Consider the following 25744-nt stretch of genomic DNA (forward strand, 5'->3'; position numbering starts at 1 on the left):
ATGGATGAAAAGCACCATGAATGGAGGAGGTGGACCTTTCATTCATCTGCTCATCCTACATTCATAGAGTGCTTTTTTATTGCTGGAACCCGTGGTACAGCTTCTATGAATGGAGGAGGGGGCCAAAAGGGTGGGGTTGATTGCCATTCTTGATGAGCGTCTATTACAGGTCCAGTGGCTGTATTAACCCCAGCAGTCCTGGAGGATTACCACTGCAGGAGGGGGCAGAGTGCAGAAGATTGCAGCTAGGACAGCCAACACAAGGAACACTTGTCAATTGGGCTCCTTGCACACTGGACGTTAAAATAACGTTATAAAAATGCCAGTAGCTTTGTAGTGAGGCTTTTAACGTTTTTAAACGTTTTTGCAATAGCATTTATTAGCAGTAGCGTTCTTTAACGTTACGCTGGTGAGCCACGTTTTTGAGCGTTTGGTATTTTTTGTGGTCAGAAAAGCGACTCCTGAACACTATTTTTATGGCGTTCATAAAACAGCCCATAAAACTCCACTGCTGATAAACATCCAAAAACGTCCATGTGTGCGTGGACACAAAGGATAACAGAGGGGAGTTTATGGGCTGTTAAAAAAAAACACCCAAACTCCCAAAAACGGCCGTTTATGAGGTTCAGTGTGCATGGAGCCTAAATAGAAGTACCATCCCTTGGGATAAAAAAAAATATATATATTAATATTAAGCTTTAACTTTACTCCTATAAACATTTATGTGAATGTTGGAAAATGACTGATGCTGTTGGAGCTCCGTCTTATAACAATGACACATTTGTGCAGTACACCGTCTCCTCTCTCTCCTCTTCTGTCCTGGTTAGAATCCTGTTTGTCTTTCCTCCCCGGGTGTCTTGTGTATTTTGTGTGGGAATATCTCCAGTGTGTACACTTCACATATCAGTGTGACACCTGTGTGTTCTTCCATCCCCCCCCCCCCCACAGGTTTCGGAAGAGATCCACAGTCGCCGACTCCTTCAACAATTTAGTCCATGGCCAAAGTCTGGATCAATTCTCGGAAGGTATTTATAGATTTTTTGATTGATTTCATATTGTGGGAATAGGGTCAAACTCCATAGTAATGTGTACGGTACTTCTCTTTTCCTTGTGTTAAGTTTCTATAGACCATTCTCTGGTTGTAAAACACACCGTTCCGGGCAATTATAGAATAGTTACCCCAGACTGTTACAGTATTTACACATTAACACGCAAGACAGTGGCGCCTTAATTATTATAATTTTTTTTATCCAAATGCATTTTCTTTACACTTTTTACATTATTTTAAATTCAACTTTATTGCAATCACAGGGTATGAACAACACCCCTTGTGATTTATTAGGCAGGGCCGGGTCAAGGGGTGGGCAGAAGGGGTGGCTGCCCTGGACGCAGCGTGTGTTTTAGGGATGGGATGCCGCAATTTCCTTCTACTATAAGGCTAACAGGACTAGTGACAGTGGCATTACTACTTCTGTCAGTCCAGTGCTGGAAGCGGCAAGGAGAGAGCTGGGAGGCGGTGCAGGCTGTGCTCTTTCTCCCCCTCCTCCTCATAGGCTCGCACACAATGAAGGGGATGGGGGGGGGGGCAGTTTTGGCATTATTACCCATTGCACTGCATGATCTTGTCCCCACACTGGTAACAGGTACTCTTTATTGGGAGATCAAAGGTCTATAAAACCCCTGATCCCTCCTCTGCTTTCCAAGGCAGCTGATCAAACACAGATCAGTTTGATCAGCTGTCTCCTTGCCCAGGAACAGCCAGGTAAACAGTGAATCGAAACTGGAAGTAGCAAAATCCTCATCGTTCTGGCCTTATTGTTATTATTATTATACAGAATTTGTATAGCGCCAACAGTTTGAGCAACACTTTACAGTGTGAGGGCAGACAGTACAGTTACAATACAATTCAGTACAGGAGGAATCAGAGGGCCCTGCTTATTAGAGCTTACAATCATTCATCACAGAGAGGGAGGAACAGAAATTCATCCTCCTCTGTGCATAGCTGTCCCAACTGCTTCCAGTGATCACGGGCAGCAGCAATGGAGGGGGGGCCTGTAAAAGTGATTTCTCAGCCCTGTAAAAGTGATCCGGTGGCTGTATAGCTGCTCTGATCACCTGGAAGCTGGTCGCCGACTGAAAATGTGATACCAAGATCATGCAGCTGCAGCCATTCTAACATTATAACTACTTGTCATCCAGGACATATATAGTTGCATAGTTAAAATATCTCACTAAAGTGAGTACACCCCTCACATTTTTGTAAATATTTTATTCTATCTTTTCATGTAAAAACACTGATTAAATGACACTTTGCTACAATGTAAAGTAGTGAGTGTACTGCTTGTATAACAGTGTAAATTTGCTGTCCCCTCAAAATAACTCAACATACAGCCATTAATGTCTAAACCACTGGCAACAAAAGTGAGTACACCCCTAAGTTCACTATATGGACCCCTTATGTATTTGTAAATGTTAATTATATCCCCCTCAATCTCCTCTTCTCAAGAAAGAATAAATTCAGTCCCTTTAACCTTTCCTCATAGCTGAGCTCCTCCATACCTCTTATCAGTTTGGTTGCCTTTCTCTGCACTTTCTCCAGTTCCCTGATATCCTTTCTTGAGAATTGGTGCCCAAAATTGAACGGCATATTCCAGATGAGGTCTTACTAATGATTTGAACAGGGACAAAATTATATCTCTCTTTGGAGTCCATACCTCTCTTAATACAAGAAAGGACTTTGCTCACTTTGGAAACCGCAGCTTGACATTGCATGCTATTATTGCGCTTATGATCTACCAAAACCCTGAGATCCTTCTCCACTATGGATTCCCCCAGTTGTACTCCCCCTAGTATGTATGATGCATGAATATTCTTAGCCCCGAGTGCAGAACTTTACATTTATCAACATTAAACCTCATTTGCCACTTAGTTACCCAATTAGAGAGTGAATTGAGGTTGGCATGTAAATTGGAGACATCCTGTTAGGCCACTTTCACCTTTCGTGATGGTCCGCTTGCTCAGCGGGGATTGCTCCGTTGTCCCTGCTGAGCTGGCGGCGGACAGGGCGGTCTCTACACACTGTGCAGAGACCGCCCTGTCAGCTCTCTACTCTCCTCTATGGGGGATCGGATGAGCATGGACCATCTGTCCGCTTTCATCCGATCCGCTCTGCAGACGGATAGAAAAATAGGATTTTCCTCCCGTCTGCAGAATCGGACAATAGCGGAGGCGGACGATAGCGGGTGTCTGCGGATGTTTATCCGCAGACACCCGCTATCCCATAGGAATGCATGTATGTCCGTATTTCATCCGCAAACGGATGGATGAAATAAGGACATAATGTCCACATGTGTGAAAGGGGCCTAAGGACATAATTCCACTGCATAGCTTGGTGTCATCTGCAAAGACAGAAATGTTACTTTTAATCCCAGACCCAATATCATTTATAAAGATAATAAAACGTAAGGGTCCCAACACTGAACCTGGGGGTACACCACTGATAACCTTAGACCATTCCGAGTAAGAATCATTGACCACTACTCTCTGACATATATATATATATATATATATATATATATATATATATATATATATACGCTGGACAGGAAGCGGTTAAAGTGCACCTAGCATGAGATAAATGTGTCCATTCTAACAAGTACTGTTGCTGCGATATGTCAGGAATTTATTTATGAAGACTTGTCAAGTTCATTAATGGTCCACTTTAAGTTTTCTTTAGCATGTGAAATCTTGAAATCTTGTAATATATTGTAATTAAATCTTGTAATTCTTCTTGTAAACATTGCTATCGTGTTGAAGAGGAGATCCACGCAGAGGTGTGCTACGCCGAGTGTCTTCTGCTGCGAGCTGCCCTCACCTTCCTGCAGGTCTGACATGTCAGTGTTACACATTAGTTGTTACATCCTTTTATGTTTTCAATTACAATGCCGGGGAGCTTGTTGTAAATGAATTACTGAATAGAAGAACACATAAATTATGGACTGGAATCAGCACATCTTACTCATTTATTTCAGTTAAATTCTAAGCAAGAGCAGTGTGACAGGTTAACCAATTGACCCCCCCTCCCCCTCCGGAAGATTTACCCCCCTTCATGACCAGGCTATTTTTTGGGATACAGCACTGCATTACTTTAACTGACAATTGCGCGATTGTGCCGCACTGTACTCAAAAAGAATGTATGTCCTTTTGTTTGGTGGTATTTCATCACCTCTGCGTTCTTCATTTTTTGCGCTATAAACAAAAAGATTTTTGAAAAAAAAAATAATAATTTACTTTTGCTATAAAACACATCCAATCAAAAAAATAAAAAAAATCTAATTTCTTCATAAATTTAGGACAATATGTATTCTGTTACATATTTTCGGTCAAAAAAAAATCAACAATATTGATCGGTTTGCACAGCGTCTACAAACTATGGGATATTTTAATTTATTAAAATGTATTAATTTTTTTACTAGTAATGGTAGCGACCAGCGACTTATAGCGGGACTATGATATTGCAGCGGACATTCTGACACTTTTGACACTCTTTGGGGACCAGTGGCACTAATAGAGTGATCAATGCTCAAAAACATGCACTGTAACTGTATTAATGACACTGCTGGGAAGGGGTTAACATCAGGGGCAATCAAAGGGTTAACTTTGTGCCTAGCCAGTATTTTACTAAACCGTGGGAGGTGCTTTTACTAATGGAAGAGATGGATCCTAGTACGTAGTCAGAATGGCGGTCTGCCTCTCTGCCTCTCTTACAAAGCGGAAAGGGGGCGGGGCTTGTGGGTCACAGAAGATAGCCGAGAAGACAGATAACACTGCTTGAGCTTATAGGAAGCTACAAGTACTGAAGATTTCTGTCAGGATTCACAGGTGCTTAGCCTAAAAGGAAAAAGAAAACAAATGCATCTACCACATCTAAGGACTGGTAAGCTGCAATATAATACACTTTTATTTTTGGGTTTAGATCTACTTGAACCGCTTCAGCCCCGGAAGATTTTACCCCCTTCCTGACTAGAGCACTTTTTGCGATTCGGCACTGCGTCGCTTTAACTGACAATTGCGCATTCGTGTGGCGTTGCACCCAAACAAAATTGACATCCTTTTTTCCCTACAAATAGAGATTTCTTTTGGTGGTATTTGATCACCTCTGCGGTTTTTATTTTTTGCGTTAAAAAAAAGAAAGGCGATTTTGAAAAAAAGATTTTTTACTTTTTGCTATAATAAATATCCCCCAAAAATATCTAAAAACATTTTTTTTCTCAGTTTAGGCTGATATGTATTCTAAATATTTTTGGTAAAAAAAAAAATCGCAATAAGCGTATATTGATTGGTTTGCACAAAAGTTATAGCGTCTACAAAATAGGTGATAGTTTTATGGCATTTTTATTATTATTTTATTTATTTTATTAGTAATGATGGCGATCTGTGATTTTTATCGGGACTGCGACATTATGGCGGACACATCGAGCACTATTTTGGGACCATTGTCATTTATACAGCGATAAGTGCTATAAAAATGCACTGATTACTGTGTGAATGACACTGGCAGGGAAGGGGTTAACCACTAGGGGGCGATGAAGGGGTTAAGTGCGTCTTAGGGAGTGAGTCTAACTGTGGGTGGGATGGGCTTCAACTCACATGACACTGATTACTGCTTCCGATCACAGAGAGATGTGATCTCTGTCATGACACAAAGCAGAACGGGGAATTGCCTTGTTTACATAGGCACTTCCCCGTTCTGCGGCTCCGTGTCACATTGAGTCTGCCGGTCCCGTTGTCACACTGTACGCAGCGTGTGCACACATGCCTGCTTGCCCCGACTCTTACAGGGGATGTACAGGTACGCCCATTTGCCTACCGCTGCCATTGTGCGACGTATATCGGTGTGCAGCGGTCAGCAAGTGGTTAAAGATGAAGTTCAGTTATGGATACTTTAAACATACTGTACAGTAGTTACATGTAATTATGTATACCTGGCTGATGCCCCTAGAAGCTGGAAATCACTCAAGTAGACTCCGCTGCTCCAGTGATTTCCATTTGCAGAGAGGCAATGATGTAATGCTCTCCACCTGGTCTATTCAGAGAATGCTATGCATTCATTCAGAAAATGCAAAGAATTCTATGAATTCTCTGAATGGCGTCCATGATGAGCGGCCAACTTCCATGGGCACTGGTTTAAAAAAAAAATGATGTCATAGATTACAATAAGAGGAAGTAGTCATGTGACCAGCTTGCAGAAGGATAACGATCCCTTATTGTTTTTTCTTCTGTGATGAACTAGTGCTTCCATACCCTGGACTAAGCAATACACCCCGGCTGTACAATCCAACAGGCCTCCAGGATACATTCATATGACACAGTAATCAGTGGGGCAGAACAACCTGCTAGCACTGCAGCTAGTAGGATATCAGCTTCACTTGGTTAAAATGAACTACATGACTAGGGTATAAAAGATGCTTTGTTCACCTGACTACCACTCCACCACTAAACTTTCCTTAAGAAAAAACACATGAAACCCAAGAGGTTTAATGGCTGTAGCAGTCTTTTATTAACAACATTAAAAATCAACATAAAAGCATATGAACCTATAAACATATGCATCATATGAACATCCAGAACAGTCTGACAAATATTAGTCACAAGCTCCTTATGGGCATCTACTTCTAATACCTGTAAATCACTGTAAATGTTTAGGCCTCTAGCTGCAAGAAACACCAACTTGGAGACAAACAACTACACGCAGATACCGCCAACCATAATAATGGGAGCTGTACCGAGGATGGATCCCAACCATAAAAATGGAAGCCGTACCGAGGACGGGTCCCAACAATAATAATGGAAGCTGTGCTGAGGACGGGTCCCAACAATAATAATGGAAGCCGTACCGAGGATGGGTCCCAACAATAATAATGGGAGCCACACAGAGGACGGGCCCTAACCATAATAATGGAAGCCGTACTGAGGACGGGTCCCAACCATAATAATGGGAACCGCACAGAGGACGGGTCCTAACCATAATAATGGAAGCCGTTCTGAGGACGTGTCTCAACCATAATAATGGAAGCCGTACCGAGGACGGGTCCCAACCATAATAATGGAAGCCGTACTGAGGACGGGTCCCAACCATAATAATGGGAGCCGCACCGAGGACGGGTCCCAACAATAATAATGGAAGCTGTGCTGAGGACGGGTCCCAACAATAATAATGGAAGCCCTACCGAGGATGGGTCCCAACAATAATAATGGGAGCCACACAGAGGACGGGCCCTAACCATAATAATGGAAGCCGTACTGAGGACGGGTCCCAACCATAATAATGGGAGCCACACAGAGGACGGGCCCTAACCATAATAATGGAAGCCGTACTGAGGACGGGTCCCAACCATAATAATGGGAGCCACACAGAGGACGGGCCCTAACCATAATAATGGAAGCCGTACCGAGGACGGGTCCCAACCATAATAATGGAAGCCGTACTGAGGACGGGTCCCAACCCTAATAATGGGAGCCGCACCGAGGACGGGTCCCAACAATAATAATGGAAGCTGTGCTGAGGACGGGTCCCAACAATAATAATGGAAGCCCTACCGAGGATGGGTCCCAACAATAATAATGGGAGCCACACAGAGGACGGGTCCTAACCATAATAATGGAAGCCGTTCTGAGGACGTGTCTCAACCATAATAATGGAAGCCGTACCGAGGACGGGTCCCAACAATAATAATGGAAGCCGTACCGAGGACGGGTCCCAACAATAATAATGGAAGCCGTACCGAGGACGGGTCCCAACCATAATAATGGGACCCGCACTGAGGACGAGTCACAACAATAATAATGGAAGTCCTACCGAGGATGGGTCCCAACAATAATAATGGGAGCCACACAGAGGACGGGTCCTAACCATAATAATGGAAGCCGTTCTGAGGACGTGTCTCAACCATAATAATGGAAGCCGTACCGAGGACGGGTCCCAACAATAATAATGGAAGCCGTACCGAGGACGGGTCCCAACAATAATAATGGGAGCCGCACCGAGGACGAGTCCCAACAATAATAATGGGACCCGCACTGAGGACGAGTCACAACAATAATAATGGAAGTCGTACCGAGGATGGGTCCCAACAATAATAATGGGAGCCGCACAGAGGATGGGTCCTAACCATAATAATGGAAGCCGCACCGAGGACGGGTCCCTACAAATGTACATATTTTTTCATAATCAAACCCATATAAGGACCTTGTACCCTGCCTCCTGCTGTGACAATGCCACCAGATCACGGTCCAACCTCAGATCCAAACCACTGAACACAGTATAAGGGTGGGAAGGTGGGCAGTTGTCTCAAGCATGCTCTCCTCTAACTGAAGATCTGAGACCCTCCTACAGATCTCCCGATTCTGCAGCCCCACTTGCTACTGCCCATTCCACCAATCATGTAAGTGCTATTTTAATAATGCTAAACTGCCCAGAAACACCATCCCCATACCAAACCCCTTTTTAACCCTGTCATGCTGAACCTGCGTTCGTTCTTTTTTTTTTCTGACTCCAGCCCTTTCTGTCCGCAAAATACTCTCCTTTGTTCCAGCAATGCGACTGTTGGATTCCTCATTGGCCACTGACATCCTGTCCCCAGACTTCATCCATTAATTGGCTGGTGGGCATAATGTTACTCCTGTGCATGGGAGTCATTCATATCACCATGCCAAGAACGTATGCTGAGCAGAGGACTCACATGTTTTGAGCCATTTTAAAAACACTTAACTGAGAGAAATATGTGGGCTGCTTCTGCTCTCCATATGATAATACTAGTTTCTTGACTGCCAAGCTAAGACAGGGGCTCTGTGTTTTTTTTTCCCAAGTGCATGATCCTGATCAAATTTATAGTTCGTGAATCCTAATTTTCTCTAGCTTCACGCCCTGTATATTGTTCCAGATCAGTGACTCAAAGAATTGAAGCCTTAAGCCCCGTACACACGAGAGGACTTATGTCCGACAGACTTCCGAAGGAGTTCTGCCGGAGTTCCGACAGAGTTCTGACGGACTTTTCGACTGAGCGGACTTGGCCACACACAATCACACCAAACTCCGACGGATTCGAACGTGATGACGTACGACTGGACTCGAATAAGGAAGTTCATAGCCAGTAGCCAATAGCTGCCCTAGCGTCGGTTTTAGTCCGTCGGAATAGCATACACACGAGCAAATTTTTCGGTAGGAACTGGGTCCGGCGGAGTTCCGTCAGAAAAATTTGAAGCATGTTCCATTTTCTAAAGTCTGTCAGACTTTTGCGAATCAAAAGTCCGTTGCAGCCCACACACGATCGAATAGTCTGACGGAATCATTCCGTCGGACTTTGGATGTTGAAAAGTCCGCTCGTGTGTACGGGGCTTTAGGATCAACATAAAAGCCAGGCAATCCAAATGTTGAGATCAGCACTGGCAGTCTACATATTTCTTTCAGAATTCGTTTTGGAGTGTTTCAATTCAGTAATTTAATTACAGATTAGGAAATTCCCTGGTATATTTGTGTAATCAAAATTTCAATTAATGCTGGCACTTAATTATTTTTCCTAATTACTGCAGGATGAGAACATGGTCAGTTTTATCAAGGGTGGAATCAAGGTCAGGAACAGCTACCAGACATACAAGTGAGTATTACCCTGCTCTGGGATTAAGTAAAATGTTACACAAAGAGATGATGTTATTTCACTGGAACTCCAGACAAAACTTGATTCCATTTGTTCAGATTGGGGAAGAGTTAGATCTTCTGCCCGATGCATTGCTGTCATTTTTCTTTAATTATAATGACAGAGATTACGTTCAGTACCGCAAGGTACAATGCCTTACTCCCTAAATAATCAGGAATGAGGGAGGCTCTACTGATCCGCCATATGCATCCGTATAAAAAAAAAAAACACTGATGGTTAATTAAGAGGAAAAGAGATAGAGGGGAAAAATAGAGAAGAAAGAAGAAAAAATAAAAATAAAAGGAAAAGAAAAAAAAGGGGGGGAGAAGAGTTAACAGCAACGTAAATGTATTTGAAGGAAAATTATTAAAAAAATATATATTTTTACTTATAAATATGTAAAAAGTGTGGGGTGCATTTGTATTCAGCACCCCTGAGTTTGTAGAACCACCTTTCGCTGCAATTACAGCTGAAAGTCTTTTGGGGATGTCTCTACCAGCTTTGCACCTCTAGAGAGTGAAATGTTTGCACATTCTTCTTTGCAAAATAGCTCAAGTTCTGTCAGATTGGATGGAGAGCGTCTGTGAACAGCTATTTTCAAGTCTTGCCACAGATCCTCAATTGGATTTAGGTCTGGACCTTGGATGGGCCATTCTACAACATGAATATGCTTTTCTCTAAACCATTCCATTGTAGCTCTGGCTGTATGTTTAGAGTCATTATCCTGCTGAAAGGTGAACCTCCACCCCAGTCTCAAGTCTTTTTCAGACTAACAGGTTTTCTTCTAAAGCCCCGTACACACGAGAGGACTTATGTCCGACAGACTTCCGAAGGAGTTCCGTCGGAGTTCTGCCGGAGTTCCGACGGAGTTCTGACAGACTTTTCGGTTGAGCGGACTTGGCCACACACAATCACACTAAACTCCGACGGATTTGAACGTGATGACGTACGACTGGATTCGAATAAGGAAGTTCATAGCCAGTAGCCAATAGCTGCCCTAGCGTCGGTTTTAGTCCGTCGGAATAGCATACACACGAGCAAATTTTTCGAAGGGACCGGGTCTGGCGGAGTTCCTTCGGAAAAATTTGAAGCATGTTCTATATTCTAAAGTCCTTCGGACTTTGGCGAGTCAAAAGTCCGTTGCAGCCCACACACGATCGAATAGTCTGATGGACTCAGTCTGTCGGACTTTGGATGTTGAAAAGTCCGCTCGTGTGTACGGGGCTTAAGATTGCCCTGTATTTGGCTCCATCCATCTTCCCATCAACTCTGACCAGGATCCCTGTCCCTGCTGAAGAAAAAACCCCACAACATGATGCTGCAACCACCATGTTTCACGGTGGGGATGGTGTGTTCAGAGTAATGTGCAGTGTTTTCTACCACACATAGTGTTTTGCTTTTAGGCCAAAAAGTTACATTTTAGTCTCATCTGAGCAGAGCCCATTCTTTCACATGTTTGCTGTGTCTCCCACATGGCTTCTCACTTCTCGCAAACTGCAAGTGGAACTTCTTATGGCTTTCTTTCAACAACGGCTTTCATCTTGACACTCTTCCATAAAGGCCAGATTTGTGGAGTGCGTGGCTAATAGTTGTCCTGTGGACAGATTCTCCCACCTGAGCTGCAGATCTCTGCAGCTCCTCCAAAGTTACCATGGGCCTCTTGGCCGCTTCTCTGATTAATGCTCTCCTTGCCCAGCCTGTCAGTTTAGGTGGACGGCCATGTCTTGGCAGGTTTGCAGTTGGTCCACACTCTTTCCATTTTCGAAAGATTGATTGAACAGTGCTCCGTGAGATGTTCAAAGTTTGGGATCTTTTTTTATAACCTAACCCTGATTTAAACCTATCCACAACTTCATCCCTGACCTATCTAGTTTGTTCCTTGGCTTACATGATACTGTTTGTTTACTAAGGCTTTCTAACAAACCTCTGAGGGCTTCACAGAACAGCTGTATTTATTCTGAGATTAAATTACACATAGGTGGACTCGATTTACTAATTTGGGAACTTCTGAAGACAATTGGTTCCACTTGATTTTAGTTAGGGGTATCAGAGTTAAGGGGGCTGAACACAAATGCACGCCACACTTTTCAGATATTTATTTGTAAAAAAAAATGAAAATGATTTATCATTTTCCTTCCACTTCACAATTATGTGCCACTTTGTGTTGGTCTATCAAATAAAATCTCAATAAAATGCATTTACGTTTTTGGTTGTAACATGACAAAATGTGGAAATTTTCAAGGGTTATGAATACTTTTTATAGCCACTGTATTTTACTCAAAGGATAGTTGATGCTTGGAATAAACTTCCAGCAGAGGTAGTGAGACAGTAAACAGAAATTGTCTTCAAACATGTCTGGGACAAACCTAGATCTATACCCAGGCAAAAAAGTTAAAGGAAAAAAAAACCACAAAAATCCTTGAAATAACCCCCCCAAAAAACAAACAAAAAAACAAATGGTCAGACTCGATGGACTATCTGTCTTTTTTCTGCCATCACTTTTCTATGTTTCTAATCCTGGAGATTTTAAAAGGCCAGTTTTCCCCTAATAAGACACGCATCCTGGAACCTCTCAACCTGCATTAGTGACAGCCCTGGGGGCCACCAAATCCTCTACACCAAGGGTAGGCAACCTGGGGCCCTCCAGCTGTTGTGGAACTACACTTCCCATGAAGGAAGGGTGGCAGTTACAATTACTCCCAGAGGCATCATGGGACTTATAGTTCTGCAATAGCTGGAGGGCCCCAGGTTGATTACCCATGATCCACATTGTGACATGTGGCAGCCCTGTTACATACTCTATATTATATATATATATATATATATATATATATATATATATATATATATATATATATATACTATTTATTTTTTATTTTTTTCTCCTTTTGTCTTATTAAAGGTATATTTAGTGCTATTATACTCACTATGCAGGTTAGTAGCTCACTTTATATTTCAAAGCAACTCACAAGCTAACAAAGCCTGGGGCCATTATTTTGAAGCATTTTTCTACTAAGCAATAAGCTACTACTGAGCGTTTCCTTTTGGATTCATGTACTAAGCAATCTTATGTACACTCTCAGTAAAAGATATAGGCCATAGACAGTCATGGCCACTACTGATGTTTGAAGATCAGTTTCGAAAATGGATCATAATCACAGTAAAGACCCTACCTGATGGAATTCCTTTCTTTTATTTGGTATCACACTATGATGTAGATTGGCTAGGAGGCATTTGCTAATGTTTAATTCACTAAAGCATTGAACATTAACCTCTCTCCACACATCACTTAGACATTCTCCTGTCTTTAGGTCCTTATTTACCGTTCCTGCGTCTCGGGGTGCATGTGAATTATAATGACCTTTGTATATATTCCATTTTTGGATAGTAGAGCCTGTCACACTTCATTCCCCGGACTTTGACAGTATTGTTGGCTTATTCCGTTTTATTACACTGTTAGGGTTTAATTTAAGTCATATGTTCAGCTTTTTGGTAAAAAAAAAAACAGTTTTGTTCCTTCTCTTCATTATGCCTTTAATGACTTGTGTGGAAGCATGCATAAAAGGAAATGCACTGATGGTAAGGGGATAGAGACAAACATTATATAGAAGATATTCCTAGTACCTCTTTAAATGTACATGCTCCTTACTTATCCCCTGCCTGTCATTTGAGCATTATCCTGGGGACCATCCACTTATAAATGGATGCTGAAGAAGCCTTCTCTGATTTAAATCTAAATTTAAATGAGCCTAATAATTGCAGATTACTTTGTTAGGAAATTTCAACTGGTTGGGCCCAATAGTGTTCACAGTAGAATTCTCAAAGGACAGCAAGACAAAGAGAAATTGTGAATGATTATGGTTGTGTAGAAAAGTCTTTAGCCTCTTCCAGTTTAATGAGGACCTCCCAGGCCAAAGATAGCTGACTTCCTTCAGTATGTAATGGATTGTGAGGCATAGTGGGTGCAAAGATGGTGAAAGTCATTGGGGGCCAGATACTTCTTGGATATAAAAGAGGTTTGATTTCTTTTAACAGTTCTTTTTGTATTTTTGGGGGAAAGAGGGTTAGGGCCAGGGCACCCTTAAGTAGTTGTGGATTCAATTGGCAGACTATGAGACTTTAATAGGAAGACAGACATGCAGGGAAAGGCCCCAGCAGGGTGCCACATCTACACATGCAGGAATGCTGTCTCCTATGACAACAGTCTTTAACAGTTCCTAACACAAATGTAACAGCTCCTTCAGCTTCACTACAACTGCTTCCTGTAGTTCTTCAACACTGAGCTCCCAGTCTCTCACTAGACCCACTGATTCACTGACTCTGAATCCCTTGAGCTCCTCCAGTCTTTGCAGTGGTATCTCAAGCATCACCCATGCTTCCCTGCTGGGTCCCTAGCTTGGCACTCCAGATACTCCTCAAGCTTCACACACACTGACCAGCTTGGTCCCTGGCTTGACACACAAGGCTGCTCTGCAAGCGTCACCTCCGCTGGTTGGGTCCCTGACTTGATCACCACCTGACGTTTCCCAATTCTCCACTGTGCCCTTTCAGTAAAAATACTGCTTCGGTACTTGCTTCAGTTACTCACTGTGGTCCCTGGTAAAGGTGGTTGCTCCCTTAGTGGCGACAGCTCCCCTTCTACCTCCGACCACGTCAGGTTCTCCGGCCTAGTAGAGCCGTCACTTTTGGTTGTATTGCAAGCCGCAATCCCAACCCTACACTGCCCACTTGCTTCTGGACAGGCCCTCACACAGCCTGGCAGCCAGATGTCTCTGGGATATGCCCAATCTCCAGCCTAACCCCCCTGGGGGAAACAACACACACCCACCCAGACAGCTGTCCAGGTGTCACAAAACCCACAACACCTGACTCCACCCATATATATATATATAGATGCTCCCAGCAGGTTCCTGCCCATTGGGATTCAAGGAGACCCCTGCTCATTGGCTGAGATACCTCATATACCCATAACCTGACCTTGGGTTGCCCTTCTCATAGCTCGTACCACCAAGTACCTAGTGGTAGAAGAGAAAAGTGCAACAAGGCTAAACTTAGGAAGAAATCAATAGATAACTACACCTGACAAGTAAATTGTGAGGAACTCCCTGCTTAAACTACAGGGTGCCACAGTTGTATGCTTGCTTCACTTAGTTGAATATATTTAATAAAATAAATATAATAAAACATGTTAAAGTAACTAAGGTTTTAAAGGTGGACTTTTGTAATTTTTTTTGTCAGGGAGCTGGATAATCTACAGAAATGTGCTAATTATCTGAAAGGAGCCAGCCATTGTCACTTTGAAGGTGGAGTGAAGCTGGGTGTTGGAGCATTCAATCTGGTATGTACGTAAGTTATATACACATCATTTATGAGTAATGTATGACTCACTGATTGTGGCAGATGTTACATCCATTGTTTCCGTGTCTAAAATAAAAATAACCCTAATGGCTTAGAATTGTCCTTATAACTTCTTTTGTGTGCTGGTATCCAACATGTTTTTGTAGTTTACTTGTACCTGCATTCAATACACAAATATGTATTCTATTACTTACTGTATCTAAATTTTGCCTACATGATGTTGCTTGGGGGTCTCAAGTAGGGCAGAATGTGTTCTGCTGTCATTCCTTAGCAAGACACTACATTGTATTGATGGTATGCAAGTAACCTTTTTAGCTTCATGCCAATGGTTGGAAGGTGGAGATTAGTTACTTTTATAAATTTAAAACAGTGGGTTGGGCTCATGCCTTAGGGTCAGACATTAGCAGGCCATAGAATAATTAACCCAATAGTCTATGGTTCATGAATAATTTCTTAACTCCTTGCAGCTTGATATACCTTAACCATCAGTCCATAGGTAAATCTTGGTGGGCATATAAGAAGTTTCTAGCTTCCTTTATGGCTTTCATACTCCAATAGTGAAAACCCTGCCTTAATTCCTTAAACTGTTGCTGTCTATCTGTGAGTTTAAGGTGTTCCCTCTTTGTGTGTTCTAGCACAATGCTACAACGAGGCTGGCACTTGCTCATAACTGGCACAGAAGGCGTGCAAACACAGGAACTCGAGCACAGATACTCACCAATGGTATAATTTCCAAGCATCTACCAAAAACTGAAATATCAATTTTAGGTGGGCTGGTCCTTTACCATAAGGCAACTTTTTTAGTATTTAAATTGGTAAACATTTTAACCAACATCTAGCAAAACAGAAAAACATCCAATCTTGATTTCACCACTTAAATATCCACCATTAAAAGCTAGTCCAAGGTTAGGCTTCATGGGAGGAACATGAAAATGTTTCAGTGTCTCTCCTCACCCACGCCGGTGTTTGTGGTTTCTGCTGTTTTAAAAGGATGGGATAAGTGACATTAGCAGGATAATATGGCCTAGTGGAAAGGCTGTCTTAAATGAGTGCTGTAAAAGGTCGCTCCATTATATGCAGGGTTTCCAGACTCCCAATATACCAGATGGGAAGGCCTCAAGCAGACTTTTGTAAAAAAAAATGTGCCAGGGGGACTGGGGCAACTGATATCTGTCCCCTTCACTGATGACTTATCGAGCTCACAATTGACTACTGCTAGGTCACATCTTCTGAACTAAGTCCATCATTGTTTCTGGTAGACTACTCAAGTGCCAGGAGGGAGCATAATTGGTGGTATTCCTCTAATCCACCAACTCCTCCAAGAAATTTATACTAAAGGATGCAACAGGAAGAAAAAAAATGTATTATCCATTATTTGTTCAGCATTTTGGTGCCTGCAGATACAATTGTGCTCAAAAGTTTGCATACCCTGTAGGGCTGCAACTAACGATTATTTTCATAATCGATTAATCGGCCGATTATTTTTTCAATTAATCAATTAATCGGATAAAAAAAAACTGAAAAAGGGGAGAAATATATATATATACACACACACACACACACACACACACACACACACACACACACACACACACACACACACACACACACACACACACACACACACACACACACACACACACGTGTCCCCCCCAGTATAGATGACACATTCCTCCCCTCTCACATGGTGTCACTGCCCCACCTCCTCTCAGTGCTCCCCTCCCCCCCTCCGGTGTCTCGGGTTTTCTCACCCCTTCATGGTGACAGCGGCTCCTCCTCGGTGTGCCGGGGTGGTGTGGGGCGGAGTCTCAGTCTGGACCCACCACGTGTGACTCGGCCGACTCCTCCAAATGGAGCGAAGGGCACCCCGAAGCCGGGAGATGGATGCACGCATCCCAACTTGCTGGTGATCAATCACGGCAGCGCTGGAAAGCGGCCCGGCGAGGGCTTAACGCTCCTGCGCTCTGCGGCGGGTCTATCGGAAGGCTGCTGGGTAGAGGGGGGAGGAGGAGCTGAAAGCAGCGCAGGCGCGTTGCTGGCAGGACGTCAGCTGGGTGGAGAATGCAAGCAGGTGTAGCTGCGTGGTCATGGACGTGGTGCATGCGTAGGACACGGGAGGATACACAGGATTCTAATGGACCGGCAGGGGGGAAGGTGCAGACTAGGGGTGCAACGGATCAAAAAACTCACGGATCGGATCGTTCCTCACATCAGAGTCACGGATTGGATCAATTTTTGGATCAGCAAAAAAAAAATAACACTATCCCCGCCCCCCACAGCCACATTGTTTATTTAAATAAAAGGTATAACACTATCTCCCCCCCAATAAAATGCAGCTTATTACAAGCATAAAAACATAGTCAGCATATCACTGATGATTTGCGCCAAGCTCACCACTGATCAAAGTTCCTCCAAACAGACCACCGTGATGAGTCCCGGGATGCCTATTGGCGTAAATCATCAGTGATATGCTATGTTTTTATGCTTGTCATAAGCTGCATTTTATTGGGGGGGGGGGGGGGGGGAGAGATAGTGTTGTGCCTTTTATTTAACCCTTTCATGACTAAGCCTATTTTTGGAATTTGGTGTTTACAAGTTAAAATCCATATTTTTTGCTAGAAAATTACTTGGAACCCCCAAACATTATATATATATTTTTTTTAGCAGAGACTCTAGAGAAAAAAACGGCGATTGTTGCAATATTTTATGTCACACGGTATTTGCGCAGCGGTGTTTTAAACACAACTTTTTGGGAAAAGGGACACTTTCATGAATAAAAAAAAAAAAAAAACAGTAAAATTAGCCCAATTTTTTTGCGTAATGTGAAAGATAACGTTACGCCGAGTAAATAGATACCAAACATGTCACACTTTATAATTGCGCGCACTTGTGGATTGATGACAAAGTACGGTACCTAAAAATCTCAATAGGCGACGCTTTAAATTTTTTTTACAGTTACCAGGTTACCGTTACAGAGGAGGTCTAGTGCTAGAATTATTGCTCTCGCTCTGACGATCGCAGCGATACCTCACATGTGTGATTTGAACACCGTTTAGATACGCGGGCGCGACTTCCATATGCGTTTTCTTTGCTTCGCGAGCTCGCGGGGACGGCGGGCGCTTTAAAAAATTTTATTTATTTATTTTATTTATTTTAAAATGACTAAATTGTTTAAAAAAAAAAAAAAATTGATCACTTTTATTGCTGTCACAAGGAATGTAAACATCCCTTGTGACAGTAATAGGTGGTGACAGGTACTCTTTATGGAGGGATCAGGGGTCTAAAAGACCCCCCACCCCTCCTTTACACTTCAATGTATTCAGATCGCCGAAAACGGCGATTCTGAATACTGTATATTTTTTTAAAACCGGCGCCATTGGCAGCCAAGTAAACGGAAAGTGACGTCATGACGTCGCTTCCGTGTTTACTATGAGGAGACTGGAACGGCTTCGTTCCAGTTCCTCCCCAGCAGCCGGAGGCAGCGCAACTTGAATCAGTGCTCCCGATCGAGTGGGAGCACCGGTAACAGCGGCGGGAGGCGGCGGGAGGGGGGGACATCCCCGCCCGCTCCTCCAGCATAACAGCCGAGCGGCTTTCAGCCGCGTCGGTTGTTATGCCTGGATAGCCAATCGCCTGCTGAAAAAAACTGTACCGGGATGATGCCTGCAGGCGCGGGCATCATCCCGGTATACCCCCCAGAAGCCGAGTACGCATATCTGCGTACGCTCGGCGGGAAAGGGTTAAATCAACAATGTGGCTATGCCAAGCAAGTGGAAAGGCATAGATAGGATTAGATAAAAACTAACTACTATCTAATAGATAGTAGTTAGTTATTAGGTTAGATTAGGTAATAAATGTAGTGGTACCTGCATAAAAGAAGTTTTGAATGAGGGCAGGCAAGGCATCCAGCGTGACTCCTCCAGAATTCCTTCACTTGGGCTGACACAGGCTGAACGCCGCGCTGGGGGTGACGTCAGCGCGCAGCTCGCAGGGTGTACCAAGATGCCCGCCAGCTCCGGAGCTTGGCAGAAGCCGCGGTCTTTCCTAAGGCCGCGGCCCGCTCCGTGGATCACATGGTGCGGACCAACTAATCGATAATGAAAATCATTGACAACAATTTTCATTAACGATTATTATCGATAATATCGATTAATCGTTTCAGCCCTAATACCCTGGCTAAAATTGTGAAATTTTGGCATTAATATTGAAAATATGACAATCATGTATGTAATAAATGTATTTTATGTAAGGATAGGAATTAAATGAAGCTATTTATTATCACATAGTGGTTTGGCTCCCTTTTAAATTATAATGATAATATAAATCACCCAAAATGGCCCTGATCAAAAGTTTACATACCATGGAATGTTTGGTCTTAGTACAGACACACAAGGTGACACACAGTTTGTTAGCTTTCACATGGTGTGCTAAGCCATGGGGAACAGAAAAGAACTGCCAAAAGACCTGCGTAAAAAAAAGTAACAGAACTTTATAAAGATGGAAAAGAATGTAAAAAGATATGCAAAGCCTTGAATATGCCAATCAGTACTGTTCAATCACTTATTAGGAAGTGAAAAATCCAGGGATCTACTGAGATCGAGTCAAGGTCAGGTAGATCAAAAACAACTGCCAGAATAATTGCTTGTGATACAAAGAAAGAAACCATAGGTAACCTCAGGAGAAATACAGGCTGCTGTAGAAAAAGATGGTGCGGTTGTTCCAAGACGCACAATATAACCAAACTTAAACAAAAATGAGCTGCACGGTTGAGTTGCCGGAAACAAGCCTTTACTGTGCCAATACCACAAAAAAGCCCGTTTACACTATGTCCGACAACACCTTGACATGCCTCATGTGACATGCTTCTAGCACACTGTAATCTGGAGTGACCAGACTAAAATAGAGTTTTATGGTCACGACTATAAGCGCTATGTTTGGAGGGGGGTCAGCAGTGACAAGAATACCATCCCCGCTGTGAAGCATCACTGATGTTTTGGGGCATGTGAGGTCTAAAGGCAGGGGAAGCTTGTGAAAATTGATGGCAAGGTGAATGCAGCATGTTATCAGAAAATACTGGCAGACAATTTGCATTCTTCTGCACGAAAGCTGCGCATTGGGGAGCTCTTGGATTTTTCAGCACAACAGTGACCCTAAGCACAAGGCCAAGTTGACCCCCCAGTGGTTACAGCAGAAAAATATGAGGGTTCTGCAGTGGCCATCACAGTCTCCTGACGTTAATATCATCAAGCCACTCTGGGGAGATCTCAAACGTGTGGTTAATGCAAGACAACCAAAGATTTTGCATGACCTGAAGGCATTTTGCCAAGACGAATGGGCAGCTATACCACCTGCAAAAATTTGGGGCCTCATAGACAACTTTTACAAAAGACTGCATGCTGTCATTGATGCTAAAGGGGGCAATACATGGTATTAAAGTGGCATTCCACCCAAAAGTGGAACTTCCTCTCATTTGTCCCCCCCCCCCCCCCAAACGGTGCCACTTAGGGTTTCCGGCGTGAAGATGTAAGGCTACACTGCTGGGTTCCCTTAACTGCAAGGGTGGCGGCAGACCCCGACAGCTGATGCAAACATCGGTGCCGACATTGCTGGACTCCAGGACAGGTAAATGTCCCAGTACGTTTAGCTGCTGGCTTTTCAATTTTGCAGCGGTGGGTGGACCTCCTCTTTAAGAACTAAGGGGATGCAGACTTTTTTTTGTTTCAATATTTTTATTGAAAAGAATGCAGGTTACAAATAACAATACATTATGACATGTAGCCATGTGAATTTGAAGCATTGGTGTATAGTCTTATTGTGAGGGCGAGTAGGGAGTGAAAAAGAAAACATGAACAGAAGTAAGGATGAAGATGACACAGTTAGGTTTTCAGCAGCATATAGAAATCTGTGGAACACTTTTGGGATTGAAAATACAGCAGGCAACCATTCCTAAAGAACCCGTAATAGGGTATTTCTAGAGGTTTCTTCATAGGATCCGGTTTCTCTTCTCTTCCACACACACGCCAAAAGGGAGCTAACTGTGCGTGGGCATGACTTGTATCCCTTTAGAGTCAAGTTTAGGAAATGTTGATCTTTTTGGATATAACCAGCGTGGCAGCCAGTGTTATTGGTGCTGTAGGTGATCAATTTGATATTCGTTGGTCACAGTCTGTCTGTTGGGGTATCAAATGTGTACGGGGGTAAGAGGGATGGCGGAAAGAGGGTGTTAGGAAAGGAAAAAAGGGGGGGGGGGTAAGCACGGTTGGATGTAAGGTGTATTTATGAGGGGACTTATAGGGTCCCCCAGGCCAAGCTATACGGGGTTGGACATGATGTTGATATATTCAGTCGATCCTTTAAAATGTAGCCAGCATGACCATGTTTTATAAAATCTGGTTGGTGCATCTCTTGCTTGATGGATTAAGTCCTCCATCTCAGCAATTTTCCCTATTCTGCGGAGCCATTCAGATATACTGGGGCAAGAGGTAGATCACCAGCAAGTTGGGATGCAGAGTTTTTCTGCATTTATAAAGTGCAGGGTAAGGGATTTTTTATACGCCGATTGTGGTATGGACGTATGGTGCAAGAGATATTGGGCTGGCGTGAAGTCTGGGGTGGGCTGGCGTGAAGTCTGGTAAGACAGTGAACTTCGTTCCAGTAAGGTTAGATTAAGGGGCATTCTCACCATCTGTGGATTAAAGAGCCGTAAGTGGTATTACATCTCCAGCATAGTGGTGGGAAACTGGGGTGGAATTTGTGGATTCTATCTGGGGTTCTATACCATCTGGAGTATAATTTGTACCCATTTTCTTGTGCGGAAACATTTAGAGAGCCTTTATGAATGTGAGTGTATATGTTGTGCCAGTCCTCCTGTGTAAAGTCTTTGGCTAGCTCTCTTTCCCATTTTAGGCATGCAGCATTGTCTTTAGTAGGTGTTTCGGGGAACATCATACAGTACACATCCGAGATAACGTGTCTTTGAGGGTCATGTTTGGAGCAGAGGGCTTTAAATGGCGTGTGATCTCTATACCACTGAGATTGTGTTTTTGAGCTTTGTAAAAAATTTCTTATTTGGAGATATTTGTAGAATGTCTGCGTCGGGGAGTTGAGCTGAAATGTCTTGGAAGGTTATCAACTTCCCGTTATTGTAGAAGGATTCGGCTCTAATGGAACATATTGTTGATGGGCCAGTGTAGGGGATGCAGACTTTTAAACAGGGGTCATTTCATTTGTTTACTTGTTGCCATGTTTTGTTTCATGATTGTGCCATTTTGTTATCACCTACAGTTACAGAATATGACTCCCATAAGAAATAAAAGAAATGTGTTTTGCCTGCTTACTCATGTTTTCTTTAAAAATGGTACATACTGTGTATTACCAATTTTCCAAGGGTATGAAAACTTTTGAGCACAACTGTATTACAGAGGTTCCAAAAAAACAATAGGTTGGGGTAACTGGTCCCTCTTTTCTGGATTGATCAGTGGAGGAAAATCTGAATCTCTGATAAAAAAATATGTATATATATATAAACACACACACATTGTATATATATATATATATATATATATATATACATGAAGTTTAATGGCATCCCAGTCTTAGTCTGTAGGGTTCAATATTGAGTTGGCCCACCCTCTGCACCTATAACAGCTTTAACTCTTCTGGGAAGGCTGTCCACAAGGTTTAGGAGTGTGTCTATGGGAATGTTTGACCATTCTTCCAGAAGCGTATTTGTGAGGTCAGGCACTGATGTTGGACAAGAAGGCCTGGCTCACAATCTCCGCTCTAATTCATCCCAAAGGTTTTCTATTGAGTTTAGGTCAGGACTCTGCATTGGTACAAATCATTTGGTGGAGGGGAGATTATGGTGTGGGGTTGTTTATCAAAGGTTGAACTTGGCCCCTTAGTTTCAGTGAAAGGAACTCTTAAGGTGTTAGCATACCAAGACATTTCATGTTCCCAACTTTGTGGGAACAGTTTGGGGATGGCCCCTTCCTGTTCCAACATGACTGTGCACCACTGTACACAGCAAACCATGCAACATTTTAAAAAAAAATTGGCGTTAAAATTCTTATTGTATTTGTAAAAACTGTTTTAGTACTCTATCTATATATACTCTAATATATTGGTGTTTCTTTGATCTCCTCATAGACTCTATCAATGCTGCCCACCAGGATATTGCGACTCTTGGAGTTTGTTGGCTTTTCTGGTAACAAGGTAAGATATTTTCAGCATTATCTCCTTCCTCCTAATTGTATCTAAAGCTCATCAACTGCTGTCGGGGGTTATTTATGGTATTATAAGGTTACCATTAGCTCATCGGACACAGGCGTCCACTGGGGAGCCTGGCAGTGCAGTTTAAATCTTGCAGTATGCAGGCAACAACTCCTGTCATATTGAATTTTACTATAATTTGACTATTTTCTATTGACACGCGCTCTTGCGGCTGAGTAGGTTCCCGCGAACGGCAAGATTTATGCCCTGTACACACGGTCGGACTTTCTGATGGAAAATGTGCGATTGGATTGTGTTTTCGCAAAATCTGATCGTGTGTGGGCTCCATCTGACTTTTTCCGTCGGAATTTCCGACACACAAAGTTTGAGAGCAGGATCAAAAATTTTCCGACAAAAAAATCAGATCGTTTAAATTCCGATTGTGTGTAGACAATTCCGACGGACAAAGTGCCACGCATGCTCAGAATAAATTAAGAGATGACAGCTATTGGCTACTGGCCCATTTATAGTCCCGACGTACGTGTTGTAAGTCACCTCGTTAACCACTTGCCGCCCGCCCTATAGGGAATTGACGGCGGCAAAGTGGTTTCATAATCCTAACCGGACGTCATATGACGTGATTAGGATTATGAGCCGCTGCGCGCCCCCGGGGGCGCGCATCGCGGCGATCGTTGTTGCGGGGTGTCAGTCTGACACCCGGCAACTACGATCTCGGTAAAGAGTCTCCGACGGAGACTCTTTACCATGTGATCAGCCGTGTCCAATCACGGCTGATCACAGTGTAAATGGGAAGAGCCGGTGATCGGCTTTCCCTCACTCGCGTCTGTCAGACGCGATTAGAGGAGAGCCGATCGGCTGCTCCTCTGACAGGGGGGGTCTGTGCTGATTGATTATCAGCACAGCCCCCCCGAGGATGCCCACACTGGACCACCAGGGACACCACTAGACCACCAGGGAAAAGGTAATAAAATCCATAATCCTCCCTAGACCACCAGGGATGCCAGTCAGCACAATGGGTGCCAATCAGTGCCCATAATGGATGCCAATCAGTGCCCACAATGGGCATCACTGATTGGCATGCATTATTGTTTGGCACTGATTGGCATCCATTACTATAACACCGATGCCGCCTATGAGTGCCCACCTGTGCCGCCTATGAGTGCCCACCTGTGCCGCCTGAGTGCCCACCTGTGCCGCCTATGAGTGCCCACCTGTGCCGCCTATGAGTGCCCACCTGTGCCGCCTATGAGTGCCCACCTGTGCTGCCTATCCATGCCCACCTGTGCCGCCTATCCATGCCCACCTGTGCCGCCTATCCATGCCCATCCGTGCCGCCCATCCGTGCCGCCCATCCGTGCCAGCTATCAGTGCCAATTTGTGCCACCTATCAGTGTCCGTCCGTGTTGCCCATCCATGTCGCCCATCCGTGTCGCCCATCCGTGTCGCCCATCAGTGCCGCCTATCGGTGCCACTTCATTGGTGCCACATTGGTGCCCATCAGTGCCACCTTATCAGTGCCCATCAGTGTAGCCCCATCAGTGCCCATCAGTGAAGGAGAAAACGTACTTATTTACAAAGTTTTGAAACTGAAACAAAAAAAAACATTTTTTTTTTCAAAATTTTCGGTATTTTTTTATTTGTAGCGCAAAAAATAAAAACCGTAGAGGTGATCAAATACCACCAAAAGAAAGCTCTATTTGTGGGAAAAAAATGATAAAAATTTCATTTGGGTACAGTGTAGCATGACCGCGCAATTGTCATTCAAAGTGCGACAGCGCTGAAAGCTCAAAATTGGTCTGGGCAGGAAGGTGTTTAAGTGCCCTGTATTGAAGTGGTTAAGAACGTTCGGATTTTCCGACAACTTTGACTGTGTGTATGCAAGACAAGTTTGGCACAAAATCTGTCGGAAAAAATCAGATGGATTTTGTTGTCGGAATGTCCAACCGTGTGTACAAGGCATTAGGCTATGCTGCCAGGCTGCTGGGAAAGATGCTGAAGTGCCTGAAATACAGAGGGAAAGTATTAGAAGGACACTGGGGATTACATATATGGAAAATTAGTAAGGTAACAAAGATGAGGTACAATCATTTTTAAATATACTGCACACACAGTTATTGGCCTGCAAACTGTGCCTTACTTGCTCCTGACCTGACTTCTATGCTTTGTATATTATGTACTCCCCTGCACTCTGTGCTACTTGCTCCTGACCTGTGCTTGCTCTGTGCTACTGGCTCCTGATCTGTGTTCTCTCTGTGTAACTTGCTCCTGACCTCTGTTGTCTTCTGTACATGACTTACTCCTGAGCTCTGCTCTTGGGGCATTACTTACTACTGATATCTGCTCTCAATGTGTTACTCATGACCTCTACACTCCTGCACTTTCTGTGTTACTTAATCCTGACTCTTTGCACTCTGTGTTACTTGCCATGACCTGTGCTGTCTCTGAGTTACTTGCGCCTG

At 43.5% G+C, this 25744-nt stretch overlaps 1 protein-coding gene across 2 annotated transcripts in view; it reads left to right on the forward strand.

The window, feature by feature from the left end:
• TTC39A (tetratricopeptide repeat domain 39A) overlaps window positions 1-25744 on the forward strand; it is a 118140-nt gene that overhangs the window by 43776 nt on the left and 48620 nt on the right. The window contains exons 4-8 of one of the 2 annotated variants that reach the window (XM_077450259.1): window positions 949-1025; window positions 3817-3884; window positions 9592-9656; window positions 14934-15033; window positions 23202-23267. In XM_077450259.1, coding sequence (XP_077306385.1) covers window positions 949-1025; window positions 3817-3884; window positions 9592-9656; window positions 14934-15033; window positions 23202-23267 — 376 coding nt within the window. Of the gene's footprint in view, window positions 1-948; window positions 1026-3816; window positions 3894-9591; window positions 9657-14933; window positions 15034-23201; window positions 23268-25744 lie in introns of those variants that run through there. The other variant, XM_077450260.1, reaches the window with a different exon arrangement.

The sequence above is a fragment of the Lithobates pipiens genome, unplaced genomic scaffold (assembly GCF_037356315.1).
Source record: "Lithobates pipiens isolate NorthernLeopardFrog02 unplaced genomic scaffold, aLitPip1_a1.2 Scaffold_23, whole genome shotgun sequence".
Taxonomy (NCBI): Eukaryota; Metazoa; Chordata; class Amphibia; order Anura; family Ranidae; genus Lithobates; species Lithobates pipiens.